The sequence below is a fragment of the Rhodnius prolixus genome, unplaced genomic scaffold (assembly GCF_049639745.1).
Source record: "Rhodnius prolixus isolate KJV_2025 unplaced genomic scaffold, Rpr scaffold_1, whole genome shotgun sequence".
NCBI classification, from domain to species: Eukaryota; Metazoa; Arthropoda; class Insecta; order Hemiptera; family Reduviidae; genus Rhodnius; species Rhodnius prolixus.
The window spans coordinates 17,147,943-17,175,830 of record NW_027411581.1 but is presented as its reverse complement, the minus strand read 5'-3'; the positions used below and the strand labels follow the sequence as shown (position 1 = coordinate 17,175,830).

At 31.4% G+C, this 27,888-nt stretch overlaps 1 protein-coding gene across 2 annotated transcripts; it reads left to right on the top strand.

Annotated features, from left to right (window-relative positions):
• The first annotated feature begins 103 nt into the window (after positions 1 to 103).
• On the top strand, positions 104 to 27,888 carry LOC141455955 (uncharacterized). 2 transcript variants are annotated; one of them, XM_074131484.1, is made up of 3 exons: positions 105 to 267; positions 353 to 387; positions 25,680 to 27,888. In XM_074131484.1, the coding sequence occupies exon 3, from the start codon at positions 25,914 to 25,916 to the stop codon at positions 27,630 to 27,632; it is 1,719 nt and encodes a 572-aa protein (XP_073987585.1). In that variant the 5' UTR covers positions 105 to 267; positions 353 to 387; positions 25,680 to 25,913; the 3' UTR covers positions 27,633 to 27,888. The 2 variants fall into 2 exon arrangements, with proteins under 2 accessions (XP_073987576.1, XP_073987585.1); XM_074131475.1 differs by lacking the exon at positions 353 to 387 and having other exon boundaries at positions 104 to 267.

Genomic DNA, 27,888 nt, shown 5'->3' with positions numbered 1-27,888 from the left:
GATTGGGTGACTAACACCATGGTTTTGTACCTGGAGAGCCGGAGGTTTGAGGTGACCGTTCATAAGAGGGGATAGAACAAGTATACAAAGTAGAGAGGGAATGGAGTGTCGCTGATCCGATCACATTCCATGACCGTCCGCCTTCTGGCATCCATGTCTAACGGCCTCTTAAGAATTTTATATTTTATACACGTCTACTTCCCTTTTTAGTTCTTCATGTGATTTTGCAGCCTTGTTCTAGTATTTCTAATGGATACCAAAAATCAGGTAAATATTAAATTTTTCCTTAAAATATATGTATAAAAGTTAATTATAGCTTTTAATTATTTTTTTCTGCATTGATCGTTTTCAGCAAAAGTCTGAAACATAAAAGCAGTGCAGATATATGTATGTATTTATATTCTATAGAATTATAGCGATATTATCTGAGTTGTACCGTTACTAGCAGAAGCTTTAAGAAATCTTTGAACAACAAATCACCCTCTGTTTCTTTTGTAGTTGGTCCCTTTAGCATGAAGTCAGCTGGGAAAAGGCACACTCCCCTCCTTCTGTTCTCTTACATATATTTACCACGTTTCCTTCGATTTCAATAATACTTTTGTATAATAACAATCAGATTTATAACATTTTTGCGAATATAACTTTTGCAGCGATATGAATGTTTACTTATAATTTTTTTTTTAGTTGTTTGCTGTTTAACATAAAATGACAAAAATAAGCAAATAAATCAAAATTGAATATTAGAATTTTATTCATCTAAAGAATATAAATTCATTATTGCCTTTATTCATTTTAAGCTTGGGATTTTCTAGTCAAAGTTATTACATAAAATTCATTAGATATTATTAACTAATTAGAAAAATAAATTTATGATATTAACAATTTTTTCTTTATATTTCCTAACGCTTAGAGCAAATGGTCTCAAAAAATGCATTTGCAATGATATCTTTTTTTAAAAAACTTAATAATATTTTCACTTGTGTGTATGTAATTACAAGTGAATGTTATTTTGAAATCTTAAAAGTATGTCCTTTCCTCTTGAGCTAAAGCATCAATAAAACATTTCTTGCTGCAGTTTGTATCCGGCCATAAAGGATGTAATGAAATGAAGGAAAGGTACTTATTCTTCGGATAGATAATTTATTTTTTACTCGTTATGTTAAACAAAATAAAATAAAAAGAAGTATTTTAGCTGAAGATTGTAATCTAATATTAAATAAATAAAATTCTAACTTAGCAAAGTATCAAGTAAAATACCCGCTTTTTTTGTATAACTTCTTGGTCACTAAACTTTTATATTTTAGAGCTGGCAAAAGAGATTGCGTCCTTCCTTTGTCGTCTATATTTTAAAAGCAATTGAATGAATGATTTTGAAAATTGAGGCTTGAGGAAATTGATTGCTTGACAAAAAAAAAAAAATTAGATCTCTAGATAGTTGCTCAATTTCAGAAACGCAACGGTTTTGAAAATAATTATTGATCATTATCATTATCGGCTATAAGCAGACTTACTTTAAACAATATAAATAATCTGTTTGTATAATCAAAAAAATGGAAAGAAAATTTGGAGATTTTCTTTATTCTCAAATAATTTCTATGAGTTCTTAGTTTAGGATAAATCTATTTGACGAATATGGACAGAATTGATTCAAGTTCTATATGATCGATCAGAATTCTAAGCAGTAAGAGGAATAGTGAGTTTACTACAATACATTGTTAAAGTTACAACCTCGATGGGTGAATAAAATTCGTGTAAAAACGCCATACAATATTGTCTCTAGAGGTATGCAAACTAACAATCTTTTGCAATTCAATTTCTCGCCACTCTTTGGTATCATGAGAAAGTAAAACATTGAAAAATTATTCCCTGAAACCATAATTAACATGATTTTGAGGTCATTTAAAAATACACTGTTCTTATTGTGGTCTGTAACATTAAATTTAATAAATCGATTAAAGCCATTTCTGGAAGAGGTGTTATTTTGGGTTCCCTGAGAAGTTTTCTTCTCTTTTTACTGTCGGCCCTTTATCTTTTAGATTGGATAAAAGGGTGGCCGGAATTCCGAGTTTGAATTAAATTATTCAACCAGAAGTAAAACATGACTAGATGGATTTATCACCAGTTTGTGATTTTTATCTAAAATGCCCCTTACGATGGCCTCTTCGGGCGTAAATAACAGATATTTAATAAATAACTTTTATTTCAATAATTTTCTACGAAACCTCTTTTTAGGGCCTTAAAAGTGTCATTGAGGTTTAATTTGCAGTAACCTGGATAAGTTACTATTAGTTAAGAATGTTGTAAAATCTGGAGGTTTGAAAAAATTTGTTAGAATCCCATGAATTGTAATTAAAAATAGACGTGTTAGTGTTTACACCTTATTGTTTTGTTTTAATTTAGGAAATCTATGTCTTTTATCCTTAGAGTAAAAAAGTAAAGTAATTGCCTATTTTTTGAAGCGGACTTTACGTCCAACTACCAATTAGGTGTCGTGGACGGTGGCGACTAGCAAACATACTTTACTGTAAATTTCTTTTATTAACCATTAAATCAAATCCAAGGCCTGAGATCGGGAATCGAACCCAATACTACAATACATATTAGCTTTGCAGTCCTCGCCTCTAACCGCTCGGCTACCGTGGCGCCTCTTTTATCCTTAGAGCATCCTATGTTAAAATTGGTCCCACATTTAATGTTCCTGAGTATGAAATGTATCCGTAAGTTCTTGACTCTTTAAAAGTCTCTCTCTTATTATCGAAACTGACGGCTCCTTTCAAACAGTGACGGGGTAGAGGTATAACCGAAGACCACGTTTGTCTAAAGATGGTGAGGGTGTTGATAATTAAAGATAATACGGAAATTGGAAGAGATATCAAATTCCTACTAATATCCGGTGCTGTTCATTGCAGAAAACTATTAATTTAACCTGTAGGGAAGCCAAATAAATATGTAAAATGCAGGACTATGGATAAATGGTTATTTATGACAGTAAAGCCATGAACATTGACTTTAAGAAAAAAGATTGTTCTGCGGGTGAGAGACTAATGAGGAAAATGTAGGGCAAGAGGAGACCGTAGAGAACATCCAAAATCAGATGATCAGTGATCTAGTAGGTTTAAGAAAGGATTTGATTTTGAGATGACTAGATCAACTGGAAAGAATGTAGCAGCATAGGATACCGAAGAGGGTGTTTGTAAATATATATGTTATGTCTGGAGGAAGAAAGACCCGGTATTGAGAGTGCGGAGGTAGATACAGATAGTTATTATAAGAAATAAGGATAGAGGAAGTGACTGGAGCTGTTCAAGGAATGTACTGCGAAGCAAAAGAATATATAAAGAAGAAGAGACAAGAAACGAATTTGCAGTTGATATTCCAATAGAGAGTTGAGACAGAAATGCTCGGAAATAAACTGAAATATTCTTTTTAACTTTTGCATTAAACATGAAACTTAGTGGTAATCATCAAGATAGCAAACTATATGAATCTGTGGACTAATGCTGCCTTAAGCTCATTTTAAACGGTGCCATTTTAGGAAAGGGTTTATCAGGCCCAAACATGCCGGGCTCTATTCCAGCTAGCTGCCTTCAGATTTGCTCTTATTTGACCACGATCTGGGGAAGCTTCTTTTCGCCACTTACTAACCTGGGATCCTGTGATGCGTCTGCAGCAAAAGAAGTGCTCGAAAAAACTTAACAAAAATTTTGTTTTGAGTTCTGCTGTTTTGATTAGTAATTATGAATCCATGAAAATGAATATTTGATTACCACATGTTAGGAAGTAGAAGTAACTCACCTAAGGCAATAATGTATGTTGTACATATTTTTGAACACTTAATTGTATTTCTTCTTTCATTGAAAATAAAATTCGTAAGCTGTGTCCACATAATGATTTGGTTTGTGTAAAAATTCTAATTTTTATATTATCAAAATGAATTCAATTTCATATCGTCCTATTTATTTAATTCATAAGTTGGTCCCGTTCACTAAAACAGAACCGGTTGTGTTCCTATGTTCCTAACATCATCTAGAAAAGTACGGTTATAACCAATCTGACTACATTTTTGTTCATTTATATTTCTCTTATTGGTTGAAAGAAATGAGTTTTTTAATTTTAATCAGATTCCAATCTTATTTATTGGTTTCTTTTTTGTCTATACATACCTCATCTTTTTCTTTTTCTAATTGGCTATTAAAATAAAAATTCCTGTTTAGTTTTGTAGTTTACAATTTGGTTTATTATTTTCAAATAACAGTTAGAGAGACTATTGATATTTGTGAGACCATTATTTATATATTTTTTTTTTAATTCTTTTAAACGAACTGAAAGATTAGGACAGGATTCAAATTTTTTTTTTATGTGCGTAAAGGTTATTGGCGCCTAAGTTACAGATATAATTTATACTTTTTTCAAATTCGTTTTTATAAAAATAAGCCCATTAAAACATTTTTAAAAGGTTGTGAACACAGTTTTTGGAAGAGCATTTTAACCAGGAAAATTGGGTTATTTGGCTAATTATGTAAATGGGATGTTATTGAACACAATAAATTAGACGTAAAGTAATTATTTCAGGGACTTGGAATTTTGTAAAGATATCAGGCAGAAACTGATAAGGAAAATTCGATTTCTTGATATATATTTTTTCGTTGTTTACACTTTTTTTTGTAAATAACTCAAATGATTTCTCTTCGAAAACGGTGGGCGAACAACTAAAGTAAGTGGCAAACAACTTAATTTGAAACTTCAACAAAATTGCTTTTAGAGAATATGGGGTAGCTGAAAAGGCAAACCTAATTTTTCAGCATGCCTTGAAAACTTGTTATTGCAAGAATAATTTATTTCCTTTCAATCGAACTGTAGCAAGAACATTGCCTACAGATTATTGCAAAATTAAAATTTATTTACAAATTACGTTACAAATTTGCAATAATAAGTTTTTCTTACTTTTAAATGTTGTCTGCACACGTTAATTTTCCTAACGGAATAGCGTTTGAAAGATCCTTAATTAAATGCTTTGACCAAAATTCCTTTCCTTGTCAATTAAGAGTTGTATATTTAACAAAGAAATGGTACTGAGTACCTTTTGTATAAATTTTACGGCGTAGATTTTCAGGGAACAATACATTTACTTTAGTTGGATTCACACACACAGACATATATATATTCTATTATTGTTCAACATTAACTAATGGCGTAACAAAAGCAATAACATAAAATAACAGTATTTAAGAATAATTAGTTCATCAATATAATTGTTCATTCTGAAAAAAGAAGCTGTATTATCGGTTAGCACCTTGTTTTAATCAGAAACGAAAGTTCAAGCTTAAAAACCTCTTTTTTTAAAAAAAGTTTCCACGCCTTTAAATCCTTACGTTAACATTTTACAAAATAATTCTGTGTAAACATCTTGGGCAGATTGCCTTGTCACATATCATATGCAAAAATTCGCTAATGATAATTCCTCAGAACTGTCAAATTTTGCAGGTAGAGCTAAGGTTATCTATTTTTTTTTAATTCAGTGATTTTTTCCCTTATTATCATTTTGCTTTCACTTTTTTCCTGTGGGTTTTTTTTTTACCTGAGATTTTATTCCTGTACCTTTTTTTTACCTGAGATTTTATTCCTGTACCTTTTTTTTACCTGGATTCCGATAGCCAGGCGGTCATTAGCTAAGAGCTGGAATTCGTTTCCAACAATGCTTTTTATTGATTGAGTTAATCTTACAACTAATAGCAGCCATGACGATAAATCGATCTCGAATACACCCTAAGAAGTATTCAATATTAAAACAAAATTGTTTGATTTAACGAATTATTTATAAAAGATTTGATTGCAACACTCATTACGGTTAAGACAAGCACATATTTGTTGCATTAGTCGGCTGGAACTTCTCCATTGCTATGGGTGTGAAATGCCTTAATACCGTTATTACTCCATCGCCATTGATGACAATATGGCATCATATTTTTTCATGATTCTTAGCACATAAAATTCTCCAGGGAAAGTTTTTTTTTTTTGTATAAATCAAATTACAGTAATAATTCAAATTTTCATGTAAATTCCCTTTCATTGTGTGCTCAAGCTAGAAGGAATGTTAGAACCGTTATAATTCATGTGGAAAAGAGTTTACAGTCTTTATTACTGTAATGTTTCGCTTAAAACTAGATATGTACGAGCACTGTTGGTAGAATGTTATCTTTTTTTTGCGATTATTCTAATTAAATTTTTTTCATTAACATAATTTGACTTTGATTTTCAACATTTTGACACTTTCCAAAAATACTCCTCTTAGATTTTAGATCATAGTAATTAGATCCGAAGGGAACGGAATGAATCGAATGGCAAGAGCACAAACAGTCAACACAAGAGTACAAGAGACAAACAGTGTACAGTCAAATTTTACAGCCAAATTGCCCACCAAATATGGCCATTCTATGACCTAGTTATGAGCTTCAAATTCCTTACTCTGACCGTCTTTAAACTACTTCTTCTTTCAAAATTTCTAATTAAAAGTATTCAGGCAAAATTCTCTTTATTGCTATCTAATATTTTTTCCCCTATTCTTCTAAAAAATTAATGAAAATTACAAAGAGATCCCAAAACTTAGTGATCTGGTGAGGTTAACCAAATATTCTAATTTCCTTTCTAAAAATCCAGTAATTCCATCATCATAGAAGTTTTATCTGTTTAAACATTCTTAGTTCGTTGGTCTTGAAATTAAAAATCTTTAAATTCCCCATTGTCCTCAAATTATTCTTGATTGAATTTACTAATCAATTAACGTCTGGCGGTAATGCTCACCATAACAATGTTTTTTATTTATCAATTAGATTATTTGTATTAGTCATTTGATACTTATAATAAATGCTGTCTAACTACTAACTGCTTCATTATGATCGCGTTTAATTGCAGGAGTTCTTAAAAATAAGTCAGTTAAGAGTGGGTCTACAGCAATATTTCTGTTTCTAGGACGCCCCTTAAGATTAGCCAAATTAGCTAGTAGTGTGAAATATAGTTTACAAACAGATTGGTATTTCCAAACATTTGATTTCAAATGAAAATTATATTTTAGAATTGTGATTGTTGAACGACTTTCATATTTTCATAGAATTTGTTTAAATGAGGTGACAACCGCAACCTAGTTTTTGTTAATTTAGAACGTGCGTAAGAAATAGCTTGGAGGAGAGATGTTACCGAGGGATTAGCGTGTTGTGGACTGTACAGTTTTGACTATCACTTTCATTGTTTTGTTCTGTCATTCTGTCAGTCCCTCACCGACTTACTTTCTTCTGTCATATATCTTCCTTTCATTTTGCCTTTCACTCTGTCTACTCGTTTTGTTCACTTCGCACAATTATCAGTCATTATCTTTCAATTTTTTTTTTTTTGAATATTTATTTGCCTAATTGCATTTTAAGTATTCTCTTATTGAAGTATATTGTTTACCATAGAATTTTGGTAGGCTAGTATTTATTGCAATTTCAGAGAATAATGTTCTAGTTCATACTTTAAATTTTAAATTATGCAATTCATTTAAACATATACATTTTAATGGCCTCGAAATTAATTTTTATTATTTCATATTTTAAAATGTGTAGACGATAACATAATTGAATACAATTGAAGTTGCTCAATTACCTGCAAGTCACGTAATTAAAGTCATCAATTTTATGACGTAAGCTATTCAACTAAACCGTGATTTCAGCATTCTAAAATTTAAAAAGAAAAGGAGGAAGTTAAAGGGAAATTAAAATACACCCGGAAGTAGAGCGCTCTACACAGGCCACGGAAGTCCCTTGCTCGTGTCTTCTCATTATAGTAGCTCCTAAAGCTACACATTAGCAGCTCAGCACCTAGTGCATTAGACTCTTCATATTTTCCATCCTTGGGTCTCTTATAGTTTGCTATTTGGTAGAGAGCAATGTTGTTTGTTTTGAGAGGACACTGTAAAGAAGTTCAAATAGATCTGGAAAAAGGCTGAGGGTTCCCATGAACTCAGATGCTTCTTAATTAAAGTAATAATAACAATAACAAATTAACTGGCAGAAATTATTGATTTAGTTCAATTTTGATGCATGTAACCTTTTTGTATGTTGAACTCATTTTATTTATATTTTATTAACAAACGGTCCACTTTTGATCCGGACAGTGTACTCACTTACTGAAATCCCATCCATTACCGGGTAGTGAGCTGAAGGAGGAGATCTTGAAAGGTCTTGTAAGAGTGTAAGGAAAGGCTGCCAACTCTATACAAACCAGGAATTTACGCGAGAGAGTCCAATACATTCCAAAGAGATAATCCATATTGTAAATTCAATCTTTACATTCTCATCCCTCTAATATTATGATGGTAAACAATTTTCAAAGGTGTGTATCACTGAAAAATATGTTTAATTATACTGAACAGAAAACAGTTTTGTGTGTGTGAGAGAGGCAAAAATAACCCAAAATCAAAGAACAGAAAGCTCAAAACATATTGGTATTTCGTTTGGTATCGCAAATGTGCCAAAGGCTTCAGCCGAAAGCCGTTAATAGGAAGTCGAATTTCAGAAATATTTTGGGATTCTCAGAGTAGTGTAACCTACAGAATTAAAATTGCCATGACCTAGTAATATAATAGAATTTTAGAATAATATCTTATATTTAAAGTATTAATTCACCACGACGGTGCTAACAAAATTTAATTGTGTAGAGCAAATAGGCTATTAGATTTAAATAAATATCTATCAAAATGTTCTAACGAAAGCCTGAAGGGACATCCGGGAATAAAGGAAGGTGAATGGAATTTCTCATTTTTTACAATTACCTAAGATTAATTACTTGGAAAACAATTGGAGCAGAAATTTTATAGCAAAAGACAGTGCTGCAATAAACTAGGTAATTTAGCGTTTATCGTCAAAGATACTCTTAACAACCTTGTAAATATAATATTCTGAAAAAATGTTTAAATGAGGTTAGTTTTTCAAATAAAGTCAGTACTTTAAATTACAAAAACCAGTTTTAGACGTTTTCTGGTGTACCACGGAATATTAAAGAAATTAATTTATAGCTATTGTTGTTATTTTAACTTCTTGAAACGTGGAATCTATTCTTAATAGAACTTTTGAGTAGAAGTTTTAATTTTTATTTCTAAATAGCTCTCTAAAGTCTACAAAACCTCTTTTAAATCATACCTTCAGTACTGATAAATAAAGCCATAGCTAGCATATGGAGTTCAAACCAATCTTATGAGTCATTATCAGAATTTTTGCGAAAAACTGGAAAAAAAAGGAAATTATCGTGTCCATTTATCAGCCATTTGATAATATCTTTAAGCTAGGCCAGAATACCAACTTGGGGGAGTCCTGTAGTTGCTATTGATGATAAAGTTTTTGTGCAGATATACATTTTTTAGAGGCCAATATATAATTTATTTTCTTGTCAAGAGGCATTACTTCTCGTTTAACAGTAAATGGTTTTCATGGGTTTAACTTGAACAGACTTGGGTTTAAAAAAATAAAAACAAGTAATACAATTTTCTAGATAGAATGCACTAGAGGCCACTGACGTCAAACGAACATAATGTTGTATAGTTTATATTTATATTTATTCATGTTAGTAGAACTAACTGGAGAAAACAATACCTTTGGGCAATAGCCTAAAAAGGCAGCCTTACATTGAGTACAATGCACTGAAACAATTCGTCCCTCCACTCAGTATTCCTTTTTTAAACAAATCGCTCCTGGTAATGTTAAAAAGCTATTACCCAAACCTGAATTATAATACAAGTCGCCTGCATTTTTAATAACAGCATAATGTTTGATCAAATGAACGAGAAGAAAGATTTATTGGCGAACAGCGGTAAGCAAGTATGTGAAACATAAAATAAAAACAAAATGGGCGCATAACGTTTGACTGGGGTCAAGGTGTTTTTACTTCATACTCCATCTAGAAACTTCCATAACGCCCGCCTGGTTAGACTTAATTCTTTATTCTACTTTCGTGCACACACGCTAAAATCCCCACCAGTTTAACTAAGCATTCCTATATCGTACACGCAGTGGTCTAAATAAGTTCTCGTCACTGCGTAGTTTCTGATTTACGTTGAATAGTGACTGAAAACTTTGTTGGACGAATACCATTCGCACAGAAAATAAAAATGGACCATTGCAGTATCTACTTCCTCCTGCACGTCCAAGAGAAAGTGACTTGATCTGACTGTACGAAATAAAGTTCTGATCTTGATGACTACAAGTATCAACCCCACATCTCTTCAACTTAGCTTTTCTTTACAAATACAACGATTTAGCTTCTTCTCTTGGAACAGAAATAATTTAGCTCTGAATTCTTTTTCTGTTGGTTTAAGCATTTAACCGTTTGCCTTTAGAACCGTTGTAGTGATCGAAGAAGTTCATTCGGATATTATTTAGTCAGACTGACTGCTTTTTTTTCAGATCAAATAAGATCAGTCACTTTTATTCGCTGGCTTTCTCGCCGATTCCTCAGGATAGTATTCTGGACTAATTCTTTTACTGTATGTGCATCGATGTGCCGGCACACATAACGCGTCTTTTACGTTTTACCAAAAACTCTGCGCTTTTTTTTTTATTACTACAAGCTCATCTTAAGGAAATAAAATTCTCTGCTAATTAGACATCCAGTAAATTTTTTATAATACTATCATTAGAATTTCGAGTATATTCGGATTTGCTAGAAACCGTTAACAATGCTAAGGAATTATAATGAGGTGGCAGTTATTCCGATTACATACTGTTTAAACTTAATTATGACTTTCTAAAATTTTTCTTTTTTTATCGATTTATTTAAATTAAAACAGAAAACATGGTTTAACCTTAATATCATTTTGAAATTATTTAAAGAGATTCCAAATTATATTCTTTATAGAGAATTTTAATAGATTTAAGAAGTTTCATTTTTTTTTTTCCAACAAAACTCTTTTGCTCTTGTTTACAGTTGTAATTGTTCTTTTGTTAAAGTTGCTCACAGCTTATTTAAATAAAAAGCACGTCATGAAGGTGTGGATTATGCAGGGAAAGGATTGAGATAATGCTGCACTTTCTATCACGTGCTGCATTTCGCCAGCAATTTTTCAGAAGACAATGTTATGAGTTATGTTAATGAGCTACCTTATTTTAATCTTTTAAATGCATTGTTTAAAGATATAATATTACCAAAACTACCAGTAATATTTCTTTATTTTTATGTACTTTTGTACAGTTCCCAATTTAATAACAAATAATTTTGTTAAAAGAAACAATTCTAGCAAATTTTTTGTTGACAGAGAAGATTAATTTGCTAAAAATTCTGCGTTCAAGAAAAACTTACTTTCTCGGGCCATTTTGTGATTGATTGTCTTTGATTCTTGGGTCACAAATAATTTCGGTTTCACTTTTTGTTGCTGCTCTAAACATGAATAGTTGTGCGTTAGCAAATTCTCTAATTAGAGGTTTCTTTTAAAATATAAACTTTTAGATCTTCTGAATATGGAAATGGTTTTTAAAATAACCAGTAAATAGTGTACCAAATTTACTCAACTTAAAAACTTAAATGAAACATATTTCTTTTATTGGAAACGATATTCAGTGAACTCTTGTGTTTTGCTGTTTTCATAGGCATGCTACATTCTTTTTCAAAATATTTCAATCCTACATCCGTTTTTGTCACCTAAACAGATGACATTCTCCTTCTTTCAAGACAGAACAATCTTTCTGAACCAATACTCAGTACATAAACGTCATAGAAATTTAGACCGGCTACCAAACCTTCAATTCGCTATTACTTTAGTTAACTGACCGTACACAACTAAAGGTGCCAATATTCCTTTGCTCTCCTGCATTCGTCATTTACGGAACTGTACACTTACACGTGTAATGTGAATTGGTGTTAATAAAGCAACTCTTATTGTTGGGAGTATTCCAAAATAAAGTGCCGCGAATCGAGAATATCGTGGTTCACACAGAATGAACAATTAGAATAAGGAAGCTAAACATTCTGACACTCAGCCTTTATTCCCTCCCAACACTTAGATTGAAGACAACACTTAGATTTCTAGAAAACCGGAGAATTACAAGAACTTGGCAATCCCATCGGCTTGGCAGAACGATGTTAAGCTAAACTGGACAAGACTTAATACTCAATTTTACATTTTAAAGATTATTTTGGTATGATTGTGTTTAAATAACAGTTTTTTTTTAATTCCATGGAAGAAAGAAATGCCGAACTTAAGCGAAAAAATAAATAAAAGCACATACGTCAATGTTCCAGATGAGTGTATTTGTTACGCTGACTTGCTTCTGTCGGCAGATTTGAAGCGTATCACATCCTTCCTTTTGCAAGAAATATAATTCAACCTTGGTTTTATGTCAGTCACACTGGTAAAGAACACAAAAGCATTTGTTGAAAGCTAGGTAAATCTTAACTCTGCAGGTTTAATTCAAATATATTATTATTATTTTCAAATTAATCTTCTTTACTAGTTTTTATTTAAATTTTATTTAATTTTCTACTGTGAAACACCAAAGATATTCGTAGAGTAAAAATAATAGTTAATGGCCTCCCAAAAGAATCTTTTGCTCTTAATGAACAATCTTAAATAAATATTCTTTTTTCGTTATCTTATAATTTTAGAATCACCAACGAGCTAAGGTTAATCATTTATTTTTAGCACTTCCTGGATTGATAATAATTATTGTATTAATTTAAAATTGCTAATAGCCTGAGAAAGGAAGTGGTAATAACGTTTATCTCTTGTGAGTGCGATATGCGTACGCATTATCTCCTGCATTTAGCGCTATAAGTGGCTCCTAAAGTAAATTAACCTGTTTGTTAATAACACAAACTTCTCTACACAGTTTTCAAAAAAGTTGTCCATCTTTTTGCCTTTTCTTTTTGTGAGATAGCAAACATCTTTACCATTCATGGTCATTATTGTCAGGCTTCATTTATTTTGAGAAAACATAAATCATAATTAAGTAGATTTTTACAAAAGTTGCACTTGAGTGCTGAAAAATAGTTTTAAAAAATGAATTAAAGCTATTTTTGTTTCAGAAAGTTAACTAGGGTAGACTTAGCGTTTGTGCTGTGCCAATGGATGTTACACTCCATTCTGATACTCACTGATTGTAGGTCGCTTGCTCTGGTTCCCGTTTGTTCCTTTCTGCTTTCTGTTCCACATTACTAATTGTGAGAAAAATTAAGAATGAGTGTGTGTGATCATCTTGGTTTAAGCAAGAGTTGCTTAAGATAAAGAAATGGCTATAAGTTGGAAATAAAAACATTCAGTATATTCGCATATTTTGGACGTATTTCTATCATAGATTTTTTTCACAAGGCTGTGAGCTTCATCAAGCATTTTTTTTCTGTTGGAAAGGCAGAAATATTACAATTTCTTTTTGTTTCTTATTGTGAAAATGGCCTTTCCTATTTAAAAATGTAAGTATTCTTTTTAAAAAATTCAATTAATACGATTTAATAAACAGTAAAAATTTTTAATCACAAATAATAAATAATTTAGTTTTTTTCTTTCTAAAATCTTGTCATTTTACTGATTTCATAACATCTAGAACTTGACAAAATTATTTGTGCAATACTTCACTGTAACTGTTTTGCAAATAACACTGTTATTAACTAATAGTACTATTTAATTTACTTTGATTCTTTTGCAAGACTAATATTAGAATTTTCGTATATATTTTAACAGAAAGTACGGTTAAATGCACTATACTGTATAATATCTAAGATATTGCACACTTTTTCTGGAATTGAAACGTTCCGTTTTCTATTTTTATCCAACATCGGAGATAATTTTGTATAATTAATGTGACCGAAATTTTTTAATTGGAAGTTAAAATTGTCTTCACTAAAGTATATCAATCTCTGATGTTGATTGTGAACATCCAAAACCGGTCCAGAACAAGCAAGCTAATGATAGATAAGTTAAATGATTATTTTATTATTAGTTCGGTTAAAAATGCAAGTTTTTCTTTTTAGATTTTCCTTTAGTCGCAAAATGAATATCCACAGTGGCGATTTTTCATTCGCTTTAGAGCGTTTCTAATGCTTTTGAGCGTTGTACATTTTTAATGTTTGTTAAACATAAATATATACTTATATCTATGTGCAAATATTAGTGGTAGAGACAGATATTTCGCTGGATGGCAAAGTCAATGTCAACAAAACACTTTAAAGAACAAAAACATTGTATAACTTCCAGGAGAAGTAAGATGAAAGAAGTTTACATCAAGAATTGCTGCTTTGAGAATTTCGTATTTCTTCAAGCAAATGTATCTAATTGCCCGTTTACATCGAAAGAAAGAAGGAAAAGTGTATTCTTGACTTTTTTTAAAAAAAATAATCCAAAATAAAGATAGTTAAAGCACTTGAGCTGTATTTTAGTAATAAATTAATGATTTCTTCTGTTAATAGCCTAAAGTTCGAAAGAAAAACAAATTTAACAGTAGTTTTTAGTTTTCTAAACCTTTAAAAGTGTCTAGAAAATTTCACATTTTCTCTCAGAATGATGACGCAAATCATTACTTTTTTTTTGTATATTCTTTTTTTTAATTTGTTCTAGCGGAGACTTTACCAACACAAATGACCCGATACTAAAGCGTATCAGTTCAAATTTTCTGGTATTCATCGCTAATTGCGCTCCATTTTGTTGATCTCAATACTGTAGGTGTTTTGACATAATTGAAAATTTCTTTTAATAATACTTCTTTATACATGTGCATTTACCTTTTTCGTAAAAAAAAATATATATATAATCATTTTGTTTGTTTTTAAATCGAGAATCATAATGTTCAATTTTTATTGTTTAATATTGCCGACACCAGTTTATATTGGAAGATTTGGTCATCACCGAATACTTAGCTGTAAGAAGCACCTAGGAAAAAAAAGAAGCTGGATTCGAACCTGGAATTTCCACATGGGAACTCAGTGCTCTTCTAACCACTGAGTTAAACTCTTCCCATTCTACCCATATTATTATTATCATTCAATTTAATTAATATATTTGGATCAGTTCATTATATCAGTAACTCTTGCAGGAAAGTAACGTATTACCTGATGTCAGTTTTATAATCATAAGCGCTTTCTACTTCTATTGTACGTAGTTCTGTATTTATTTTACTTATGCAGTGGTTTGTTTTTTTCATAAAACTTGAAGTTAAGAAATCTAATGGCTGACCCATATTCTAGAGATTAATTCAACCAATACGTATTTATTTCTGATGTAGTCTCGTAATAGGAAGTTGTTACATTATATCACTTCCTCTTCGTATACATGAATAAATAGTGTTAGGCGTAGATTTTTGTTGTTTTTTTGCTGACAGAATAAATCTAATAGAATGAATAAAGTAAATTTTAATTGCGATTTGGATTATTAAATAAATTAATGAAAGAATGATTGAGGAATATCTGGACATTATTTAATTTAACAATAATTTTTTGCAGTCAAGATTCATTCATATTTATATACGATATAACAAATATACTCAGCCATTTGTTACCACAACTAACTTTCTATTGTATAGTTATTAATAAAACTGATATCATTGATGATATTATTGGGGATGAGGTTTTCACTATAGTAAAAAGGTGTAATTTTTCCTTGCTCAACTTCTGCCAATATGCATTCCATTCTGTTGAAAGCATCTCTTTTCTTAAGGTCAATATGTTCTTGCCGCTATCTCGCCATATTTTTTATCTGGTATTAACTTTATCAATCATAAGTGAATGTTTGTTAGCAATATGTCAAGTCAGGTGGTTCAAAATGGATTTTTAGTGTTTAAGTGCAATACGGATTGGAAACGAAGTGTTTTTTAAAACGTTTTTAAACTTTGTTTCCTTGTGTAATTACTTATATCACTACCTCTACTTATACATGAATAAATTGTGTTAGGCGTAGTTTTTTAAACTAAACATTACATATTTAAATAAGTAGAGTTATCGCCTGTTCTTTTTGGTGGGGCTTAACGTCCAACTGCTGATTAAGAGTCGTGGACAGGGCGGAAGCCCATACTTTACTACTAATTTTTTCATTTTTTTCTAACAAATAATAAGTATCTTTACACGGGATTCGAACTGGGGATCTCCCACTTACAAAGCCACGCTTCATAACCACTAGACCACCATCCGCTCCATAATATCCATATTATTATCATAAATAACCATCCAATATAAATACTTCAACTTTATAAAGACAAAACTTTTTTTTCCAAAACCTTCCATTTGAGCTTTCAAAAGTTTAAAGCTAGAGCACTTCATCAAATTTTATTTTACTCTGATAATGGTTTTTACTAAAAAATTTCAGTACCTGACAAGTTCTGGACAACAAATACATGTACGTATGATAACAACTCATTGTGTGCTTGCTGAAATGTTAGTGAGTGTAAATGAACAATGGTTCTGTGTTGCTGTTGTTTTACATTTCCACATAAGATAGTAGTAGAAACATTTCAAACTGGTTATTGTTTTATTTTGAACTGTTTGTTGATGTACTAGCTAGAGAATGGTCTGTAGGAAGAACATTCAAGTCCTGTTCTGTGATGACACGATCTTCAATAGATAGCATTGAGCTACGTTTGTTACTTTTATCTCTTTTTGTGCTATGTTCTATTGTGTCTGATATTTTGGAGATTTATTTGAAATCAGAAGCTGATGACGCTTCCCTTTACTTCAATTTACGTTTCTCTAGTTAATCTCGATCGTTTCAATAATGTTGTTAATATTGCTAGCCGGACCAGCACTTACATCAGTTCTCTTTCACTCAGAGAAAATAGAGTGTTCCAGGAAACGTGGTATTTTGAAAGCTCTTTCTGGAGGGCTTTCCAGTGCCCTTCATATAATATTCCACCACCTTCTCCTGATTTATCCAATGAAATGCCAGATCTCAAGTTTTAGCAAGTACAGGCTGGTAGTGCGGCTTAGTAAATCTATTCTATATTATGATTTCTGCCAAACTTACATCATTTAAACTAGCATTTTGCTCATATGCAGGCCAAAAAGCTCTCAGGAAGGTGGTTACGTATTTGATTTTTTTATTTACACTTTGCTTGCCCTTTACAAAAAAAATGTTGCAATTGTGTCATTTTGAATTTTTTTTTTTACCTGAAATGTAAAAGTAAAGTAAAGTAATCGCCTATTTTTTCAGGCGGGGCTTAACGTCCAACTACCAATTAGGTGTCGTGGACGGAGGCGACTAGCAAACATACTTTTCTGTAAATTTCTTTTTATTAACCATTAAATAAAATCCAAGGCCTAAAGACCGGGAATCGAACCCAGTACCACAATACATATTAGCTTCGCAGGTCTCGCCTCTAACCGCTCGGCTACCGTGGCGCCTTACCTGAAATGTATATTTTAAGGTATTCTGGATCTTAAACTACTTTTTTTTTTTCTTTTATTCTGAATGGAACATTGACCTTGCTAGAAATAAAAGTAAACTCTTTCATATTGAACAATAGCTGCTTACCAATCCGCTATTATTTAAAATACTGTTATTAATAACAATACTTCAATTTTTATTACCACGTAAAAACATGAATCTACGTAGTAGAATATTTTTTATTTTCAGTATTAGGAAGATTAAAAAGTAGAAACTTGTTAGCGGTTATTTATACGGTCAATGAATGAATCACTTAATGAATTTATTATCCGAGTAAAAATATAATAAATCCCATGACATCATTTAGATCATTATGAGGGCTTTATTTGTTTATTTTACTCTTTTTTTATGTTAGCGTAATGTACTTTGTTTACTTTTGGCCTTCTTGTCTTACTTAAATAAATGACCCACCTTCTATTTATTGTATAAAAATAAATAAATAAATACCTTCTTTCAAGCCAAGCTTTTTTGAATGAACATAATATTCGCTATTGAAATGAAGAAATGCTCTGCATGAATGAAAATTTGTGAAAACGTCTGTGTCAGTTGGCCTAAAAACACAAAATACAATTTATATTATCATAGAAGTTCAGTAGTAGTTAACGAGATTTAAAAACTTAAAAATATATTTTCTCTTATGAAATTGTAAAACAAAAATTGAGAGGTCTGTTTTTAGATATTATGCTGAGAAAAAAAAGAAATCTGTTGCCCAGAAAATCGCAGTAATTAAATTAAAAAAAAAAATCAATTTTTTTCTTTGTGGGTTTTGATCAATTTTAAATTTCCTGACGATCCTAAATTGAATAAAAAGCTTCGACATAAATCATAGCGAGTTTTGTTTTTGAGATTTTTGATTTGCACTGAATACTTATGATGAAAGAATACAAAAGAGATACATGTTGTGACCATTAAAGCTCATATTTTTTTATAGGAAATAACGATCGAAGATAATTCTGTAAAAAACTGTGCGGCTTCTTACCGCATCGGAAGAAGTAAACGCCACTTTTTACGAAACCACCGACCCAAATAAATATTTTTCTTTAAATATTTTAAAATTTAACCCCCAAAAAAGAATTTTAAAGGGTTTTGAACGGTTAAATTAGGTTGGATGAACGAATTAGGTTGAGATACTCTTCATTACGAAAATGTAGCACTAAACAAGCGGTTTTAATTTGGCCATTCTATTTTTGAGCACAAATGCATAAAAATAAATAAATAAATAAAAATAAATAAATAAATAAAAAATAAAAATAAATAAATCAACACTATAAAATATATCTTCAATTATTTTAACGAATGATAATAAACCCTTTTAGAGGAGTTGCTTTATCTTTCAAGAACATTCGACCAGGATTGTATAAAAAGTATAGCATTTTAATTTGATCAGGATAATATTTTAAATTATTTATGTATATTAAAAGTATTATAATAAATCAGAAAATATTTTCTTCGCTATTTGTACTTTCAAAATGATATAATCCGGTTCGCTGAACCCACGTTTCTTCGTACGCCAAATTTATTCAACCGTAATATTTATTGTTCCTCTAGTTTACATTATCCTTAAAAATATTATAAATATTATCCTGAGACAGACCTTTTAACTTGTTTTAAAAGGCTAAATATGGTGTAAACAAGGTACTGTTTGTTTTATAAAGACCTTATATTTTGTGTAAACTGTTTACTTTTTCTATTTTTTTTTTTTACAGAGAAATTAATTTAAAACATGTACTTAAAAAGTGAATAACTCTTGTTTACTAATATAATATATTTACATCTCATTACCGATGTATGCAATTTCACCCTATCTTAAGGTACATGTCTTTTCTATGGATACTTATTTGGCATATTTTCTTCAAAGAATCTGTTGATTTTTTTTTTTTACTAGTGGATTCATTGCCAAAAAAAGGTCCTTTTTACTGCATAGTAATCATCTGTAGCCCTATATTATCCAATTTTTATTTTAGGATAACAAAACGAAGAAGAAAACTTGCTATTAGTAATTGTTATGATTTAGTTAGAAAAAGTCTTGTGAGTAGTAATTCTAGAACACACTGACCATCATCGGGCAATGAGCTTGTAAGAAGCTTCTACGAAGAGAAAATCAAAGAGCTAGCAACTGGATTTGAACTCGGGATCCCTGCGCTAGATTCCAGTGTACGCAAATCGAGAAACCATAGGAGGATATTAAAGACAAGTGTTAAACACAATGCAAAGAGATTAAAGTACAAGCTACTTTCTTCCTGTTAAATAAAACAATGTCTACATCGCGGACGATGTCAGTTAGACTTCAAAATAAGTTACCGAATAAGTTGCGACTTCATTAGGTAATAATGAAATATTAGATATTTTAAGAGTTTTTGATAAATAGATGTTTTCTTTTTTACTTTAGACAAATTTTTAGAACACAAATAGTTATGTAAAGATTTTGAATAGTTTGTTTTATTGCGTTGTTTTTGTATTTTTGTCTAAAAAACCTTTTATATTCATTAATTGTTTACAAGTTAAATAAATAAATAATTCGATAACCATTTCTTTTTAGAAAGAATTTTGATTAAAAAAACAAAAAAAAAACTAGTTCCTGACATTTTTCTTCTTTTTAAATATGCCCGATTAAAGTATTGCGTAAACATTCGAAAAATATGTTGGCATTGTATTTTTGTAACTTCCATAATTTTTTTTTTTTTAAGTTTGATTAACTGAATAAAATTTCTGGGTCATAATGTACGACTGCTACACCTCTTATATTCCATAGTCTCCACTCACAGTTCGACAAACCTCCGGATATAGGTGTTTCTAGAATCATTCTTGAATTATCTCGGAAGTTTCGCTCTGGAATTGTAATTTTAATGCAATGACGTAGTATATATGTAACGTTAGAAACTACTATATCATCTTAGCTAGAAGTTCTCTGGGTAAGCGAGCATCCATGAACCACGGGGAATTCCTTTCCCAGAAAATGGAATCATGGTTCAGCCCACTGTACCATTTCCAAACTTTGGAAAAAAGAAGAGTAACATAGCTAGTTGACAAAGATTTCAATGTCGGTTACGATATCGATTCTTGTTCCAATACTCTGGATACATGTTTGAGCAACTTGGATTTTCCCTTTCTGAGATTCGACACTAACTTTTTAATTTCAAAAAAAATGTATTTTTCTGACTTAGTTTTAAATTAAAAGTGATCGCAATATTTCTTAAGCAGCATTAAGAGAACGGGAGAACAGCTCCTAAATTTTTATTTCCTCCTTTTAACTAAAACCGAACTCGTTAAACAAGAATGATTCCTTAATCATCCTTAATGATAATTAATATGAAAACGAGATGTTTCCTTATATACAGTTTTGTAAAGATAATTTTTTACTTTTTATATCCAGAGCCTTATAAATAATGAATTAGTAATGTTGAAAGAATGTTACCAGGAATGCCAACCACCTACTCTGCTTCGGCTTTCCGTACACTTCCTCTAATTCGATACTTTCTCTAAGTTCAACTCTACTGCCTTAACAATTTTGACGGATAAAGGTGGCACAGTTTCGTATTTATTTTATAGATTCACATTTAAGATAATACTAGATGTAATGTTTTATGTTGAATAGTAGAGGAAACATCAATACAAAAACATCTGGACTCTAGTCCATTTCTATTAAACTGCCGAATTTCCAAGGAAAAGTATTGGAACAAAATTCGAGTATACCATTTAAACGACTTTTTCGAACGTCGACTTTCAAGTTTTCTTTTTGTAAAGATCGAATTTTCATTGGATGTTTATTTGTTCATTGTGAAAAAAGTCTTTTGGGAAAAGCGAATCCTCCCCTGAAACCGTACTTAAAATCAGTTTGCATTAAAGAATGTCAAACAAAAGGGATATGTTGTTATACTGAATATGCGGGATTCGAAAGCTGAATAAAGACTTTTGTAACTTGCCAAATTCTTGTCTTTCTCCCTTTCCGTTCAATGTTCTTTCTAGTGGTCAAATCTGACCTCGAATAACCATTTCATACTCACTGGTAGTTAGTGTAGCTCATCAAGCTCTGATTGAACTTAAATTGGCTTAATCTCAACTCATCTGTTTTGCTAAAGCAAATAAGCCTTATTATCTGCATAAACTATCTCCATCCAAAGAGACGATTCTAAGAGAAGGCTGATGAAACCTTAAATTCATTTATGTAAACAATTAAAACTAGTTCATGAGTAACTTTAAATTGTTTACGATTGCATTTATATTCCGAGGTGTTGCCAAATCAGATTGGGAGAAGATTAGAAGCCTTGAGGCCAATTAAAATGCGTCCAAGGTCTCCCAGTCGGTGGTTTTTATTGGCGATGATGTGGTCAACTATTTCTACCGGGAATCAAACCACTGGTTAAAAGGCTAAGATCACTGCCCTAGATCATGTTTATCATTTTTTTTTTTTTAGATGGCATTGTATTTATTTATTTTTTGAGATGAAAAACATTTTATTAGAATATCTGTCACCTCGAAAACTTGTAGTCGACTTCTTTCTTTATTTATATTTTCAATAGTGACAATTTTAAAATGTTATATTCGGTTAAAATAAATATATCTTTATTCTAGAGAGCCATCAATAGGTAATAACTCTTCGCAAGTTACATATGAATCATACTTGTACTTGTTGCAGGAGCAATAGCCGCTGAAGTGTACATTTCTATAAAATTAATAAAATGGATATTACATTTTCTGTATTAATTACCATGATTTCTTATGTAATCTATTTGTGATTTAACTTCTTTTTCTTCGTCCTACAAAGGAAATGAATGACCTGTTAATTGATGCTCAAAGATCATTTCCTTATTAAAATAAATTTTCGAAAATTGAAATTAAAAGACGAACATTGACCTAAAAACAAAATTACAAACTTAACAACATGAAGTTGACAATATCACAATTATACTTACAATAGCTATTTGGCCGTAAAGTAGGGGTTACACTAAGGGGCTTCCCAAACCTTCCAATCTCAACAGAATAGAATACTTTCCATCCTAAACCATTGCGAAAGATTATTGACGCACCCTTCTGTCTTTCCAATCTTACCTACATTGACCTTAACTTAATTGTGCCACGAAAACATTAACACTACATAATTCTCTTATATAAAATGTGAGCACTCTTTCACGACCACTGAACCAGTAAAAAGTCTGTAAAGGAAGTAGGCTAGATGTAACTTTAGTAATTGATATAAGTTAGAGTTCGAGTGTCATATTCCCTTACGCCATTCTTGATTAACCGTCTCATTTGTGTGTAAATGCAATTATTGCAATTCATTAAAGATTTATTTTGTAAACAATAGAGCGACAAGGGATTTTTAGTATCTGTTTTGTGTATAATGGTCTTCAGCATATCATTAAATAAATGTGAAACTTTTGTCAGTTATTTCGCTACAATTAACAAAAGATTTACTTCAAATTTTAAACTTTAAATCAAAATTTAGTTTAGCATAAGACAGAGGAGCAGTAAACTTCCCAAAAACTCCATTCAGTAAGCTAACCAAAAAATTTCTTATAATTAAATTCTTCCAAAAATCTGAAATGTCCATTCATTTGTTTCATTTTAAAAAAGTAAAGTGCTCCTTCCACTAACCTGACTCTGTGCCTTCGTGCTGTTTCTTGGTGTAATTGGTTTTTTAAATTTCCAGCGCTATTTCGTCGAGTTATTTCTTCTAAATACTTTTACATCTGTCTCTCTTTTATTATATTTACAAAGAGAAATCTCTCTGTAAAGTAAAAGAAAGTCGAATTACTTTTTTACCTGAATGAGATCGATGCTGAATTATATCATTTATCTATTCTCCATCAAACTCTAAAACCTTACTACTTTAGATTTCATAAAATATCATTTCCAGACAAAGACATTTATGATTGCCTCAGCGGCGATTGGGGTAAAGAGAAATCCGGATGGCCGTATTTGATTTGAGTGACCTAGAGACATAAAGAAGGTTACATGTTTCCTCAGGCACACAGCCTCTCTTCCTAAACTTTATTCTTAAATTGTAATTATGTCAGCGTGTACGTTATTATTATTATACTGATCTTTCAATATGTTTTCAGTTTATCAAGTTTTTTATTTAGTTGGTTTATATCTTTGCTTAGTTTTTTCACAGGATCATATGTTGCGTTCGTAAGAAATTTTCAAAATGTGAAATGACCAGTCTTTAACGGACGCCTGATTCCAAAAAAGTAATTTTTAGAAAATGGTCTGTGAAATAGAAATCCATCCCTAGTTACTGAATTGCCAGGACATCTAATAATGAAATGTTTCGGGAAGCTGAATGTAATATTCAGAAAAATTATATGTTACATTGTAGAAATATAGCCACTATTTGTAAAATAAGGATTTTGGACGATATTTTTTTTTTTTTTTTTTTTTTTTAAATCATACTTTAGTATAAGGGGGGAAAAAATAGAATAACAAAAGTTTTACACTTAGTTTAGCACAGAGAATCTAAAATCTATATTTCATATACAACCTTATTTTCACAAACCATCGAATTACTTGAGGCGCTACATTAGCCTAACGGGTAGAGTAGCTAAGATTTTATTTAATGGACATTAAAAGGAATTTAAAGTAAAATATGTTTTCTAGTCGCCTCCATCCACGACTCCTAATTTGGTAGCCCATTTGAAAGAATAGACATTTACTGTCATAATACTGTTCTTTCAATTCGAGTTAAAGCTACACTTGCATTTAATTGAGTTTTTAAAAGAAACAGAATCGTGGCACGAAACAGTATTCAAAATACTTCATTTCTACACAATTCTGCTTCCTACTTTCGCATAATTAAACACATAAGAGTTATAAGAGTAATTGCAAATTAAATGAGTATCATGGACACTTCCACGCGCCCTTCATTATTATTCATAACTGCTAAGAATTTCTTCGTCCTTAAACTAGATAGATCTGAATCTTGTTTGGGTCTTAAATAAAAGACATGCTTGGTTTTTCTGCTGATAAATACGAGTGGGTAGAGTGCGAGTCTTATTGTGAGGCCTTGAAAATAATGCTAACTCTCCATGTGGGTTGCATTTAGACAACTATAGTAGTTATCATTATCATATGATGGAACTAAATTGTTCTTCAATCTAAGCAAGTAACCATTGTAAACTTATAATTTTGTTTCTTACTATAACTTCCTTCAACCTATAATAAATATGTAGTTATTTCTGAGTCACTTTGAAGTTGCATCAAAATATAAATATTTAACTACGTCAAGCATATATTAATACCAAGCATTTTGTGAGGGGTACATTTGGAATACGATAACAGATGGTACTATGCAACACCCAATTTGGGAAGGCTGAACACAAAATAATCCCCTACTGCCTTGAATAGGCAAAAGAAAAATGTTTAAAAAGCAAAGTTTTAGACTTTCTAATTAGGATGAAATATTTTCTTCAAACGCAGCATTTTTATTCAGTTTAATTTTCTCAAGATATTACAGAAAATGGTGAAACTTATGCGAGTGTGTACCAAATTATTCGTAGAAAGTTACTAAAATTGCCTAAAAACATTTTTATAGTGTGTTCAAAAGTTATAATTGAGTTCTTTAAAATTTAAAAACTTAAATTCGTTTGTGTTTTAATTTAAATACAAAATTAAAATATTACTGCTTGTCTTTAAAAGATGGGAAATAAGAATTCCTTAATTAAAATCTTCCTTAATTTCATGATGCATTGTTCAATTTTTTCATGTTCATAAGGTATTTTTGCCTTGCTTTATAATTTATTCCTACTTCGAAGACTGAACAATTTTATAGTTCGTCCGTTTCTAAACTCCAGCAATGAGCACTGTTTCGATCTAGTTACCCTCGTTTATTTTCTTTAGTAAGGTTGCAAGGTAGATAGTTTTTCGTTAAGATTTGCTCGCATTGGAGTATACTAACTGAAGTTAAATGTACACATTTATTTTAACACTTCACTTCTAATGCTAAATCGTTTTACAGGGAAATTCCCACTTGAGTAAGCGTGACGCTCGCTCACTGTGTGAAGCTTCGCATTATAGCTTCTTTATTTACTGTCTGAGTCAATGAAAGATAAATGAAGCTGTGTTTGTTTTGCATTTTCAATACTTTCCATGAAACAAAAGTGAAAGTATATTATGTTAATGCTGTGTATATGTGAGAGCACTTTTCCTTTAGGTTAACCATAATTTTTAAGTTCAATATCCTCTATACTTCTTAATTTTTCTTATTAAAATTTATGATAATATTGCTAATAGTATGATAGCATTAGCTTTACATGAGAATTGTTTTCCATTCTTACTTTTGATTCTTCTTTTCCAGGTGGAAGGAGAACTGACCGCAATTAGAAAGGAATTAGAAACATCCAAAAAAGCCTTAAAAGTACAAACGACAAGATGTCGTAATTTAGTAGCTGCTTTCACTAAGAGGCTGGCAGAAAAAGATGCCGAAGTGCGATCGTGCAGGGAAACAAGAGAAAAACAACTTAGTAGTTTATTACGCGCGTTGCTTGTATTGGAAGCCAGATTAAGACGTGAGCAGAAGAATATAAAGGATATGTTGGCGGATAAAGATAATATTATCAATGATCAAAGATTGGAAATAGAAAGGTTAAAATGTGAGGTCAAGTATCAAGAAGAAGCATCAATAGTAATTAAGGAAGTTGTTGATGACACTAAAATAATTGAAGGTATAATAGATATTCGGAGCAGTCCGGATTCTCAGCCTACTAGGGAGGTCTACGCCAAACCAGATCTTATCAGCTCTCTTGGGATTAGTGTTAAGGAAGAGTGTGGTCCAGATTCACTTTCTTCTGATACTGCCAGTACAAAATCATGCTTAGGGGACGAAAGTGATTACACAACCCCTGGACCCCAAATGAAAGGTGTCTTAAATATTCATAACCGTAGCGCGTTTTCACCAATTAATAAGAACAAAAACGAACAAAGAGCGATTTATACATCCTTTCCACATTCTGTACCTGATATCTCTAAATCAGTTGCTGATGATTCAGGCAGTGTAAAACCAAGCGCACTGCTTCAAGAAGTTCGAATTGGCAATCGTCCAGATGAATACCGGGACAATCCTGTCTTACAATGTGTGAACCAGATATTACTAAAAGATCAAGAAGATTTTCTAGAGGAACAAAGAACGTTAAGAATGAAAGATCCAGCCTGGTTAGATGAAGATGATTCACCAGTTGACGAAGAAGAAGTTGTTATTGCTGAAGGAAGACCGGAGAGTCCAGCGGAGAAAAGTACCGAAGATGATAAACAAGAGTTAGAGATAACATCTAAAAAATCTGTTTCAATGACTGATTTAAGCAAAGGAAAGATGGCGCCTCGACTGAATCCACCACTTCCACCAAAACCAAAGTTAAACGGTACAAAGAGAGTAGAATTTGCTGACATAAAACCGACTACTGTGCAATTTCATAATCCTCCAATGGTACTTCCCCCACCACAGGCAATAGATTCCACACAGCTAGGCTTACCACTTTCGATTTTAGGACCGGTTGATCAAGGACAAGATAATGAGTTGTATGTGATAAGTAATTCTGCTTTAGATGATGACATTGTCAAACAGTTGCGTGGACGAACGTTGAATGTGTCCGGATTGCATATAAAACCTCAAAGAATAACCACGGACAGAAATCAACACAGTAATGTACCAACGGGTTTGCTGCATCCAAGTCATAAATCACACGCTTCTAAATCAGTTGTTTCTTGTGGTGGTCCGACACATCATGTACACAGGCCAGCAACTAATGTTCTTAAAGTAAACATTCAGGAATCTCCTAAGAGAAACAGTTTTGGTTTTAAATCTCCACCAAAAGTTGGCATGCCAAATATGATCAAAGTAGCTTCACCCGTGGCTACTTTATTAACCACCGCAGGTGCTCAAGAGTCTGGCAACAAGGAAGAAGGGTCGCCCAGCGTCTCGCAAATGGTTCGTAGGTTTGAAGAAATAAGTGTAAACAATAATTCCGCTGAGGATTCTGATGCTAAAAGTGATGAAATAAAATCTGAGGTAGAATCAAATGGGTGCTCACCAGCAGATAGTTCTGTTAGTTATGATAACTTTCTTGAGGCTACTGGTCTTAGTCAGAAATCTATAATGACGCCAAGCAGAATGATGACAAATCATCGAAACGTAGTCAAACCGAAAGATGTAAAATTAAGAAGTAAGGTTAAGGCAGCGGGTGTAATAGAAAGGTGCATTCCTCCGCAAGTAGTTGGACCTACTATCAAGTACTGGACAGAACCTTTTCTTTAAATCATCAGGCATTATAGACTCTTAATAATTGTTTTGTAAATAAAATTAAAGACATCATTGTTTTAATCGCTTGAAACTTGATGTAAATTACCTCTTCTCAATGTGAACTTTACATTTTTTTTTTTTTTTTAATTTAATGATATTTAATTTAATTTCTTCTTTTTTTCAATAATATGAATGTTCCAATTTCTGCCATTCAGTATTGGTCTTAAACCACTCAATAAGAATGGATATACCATTAAATGTAATAAATTGA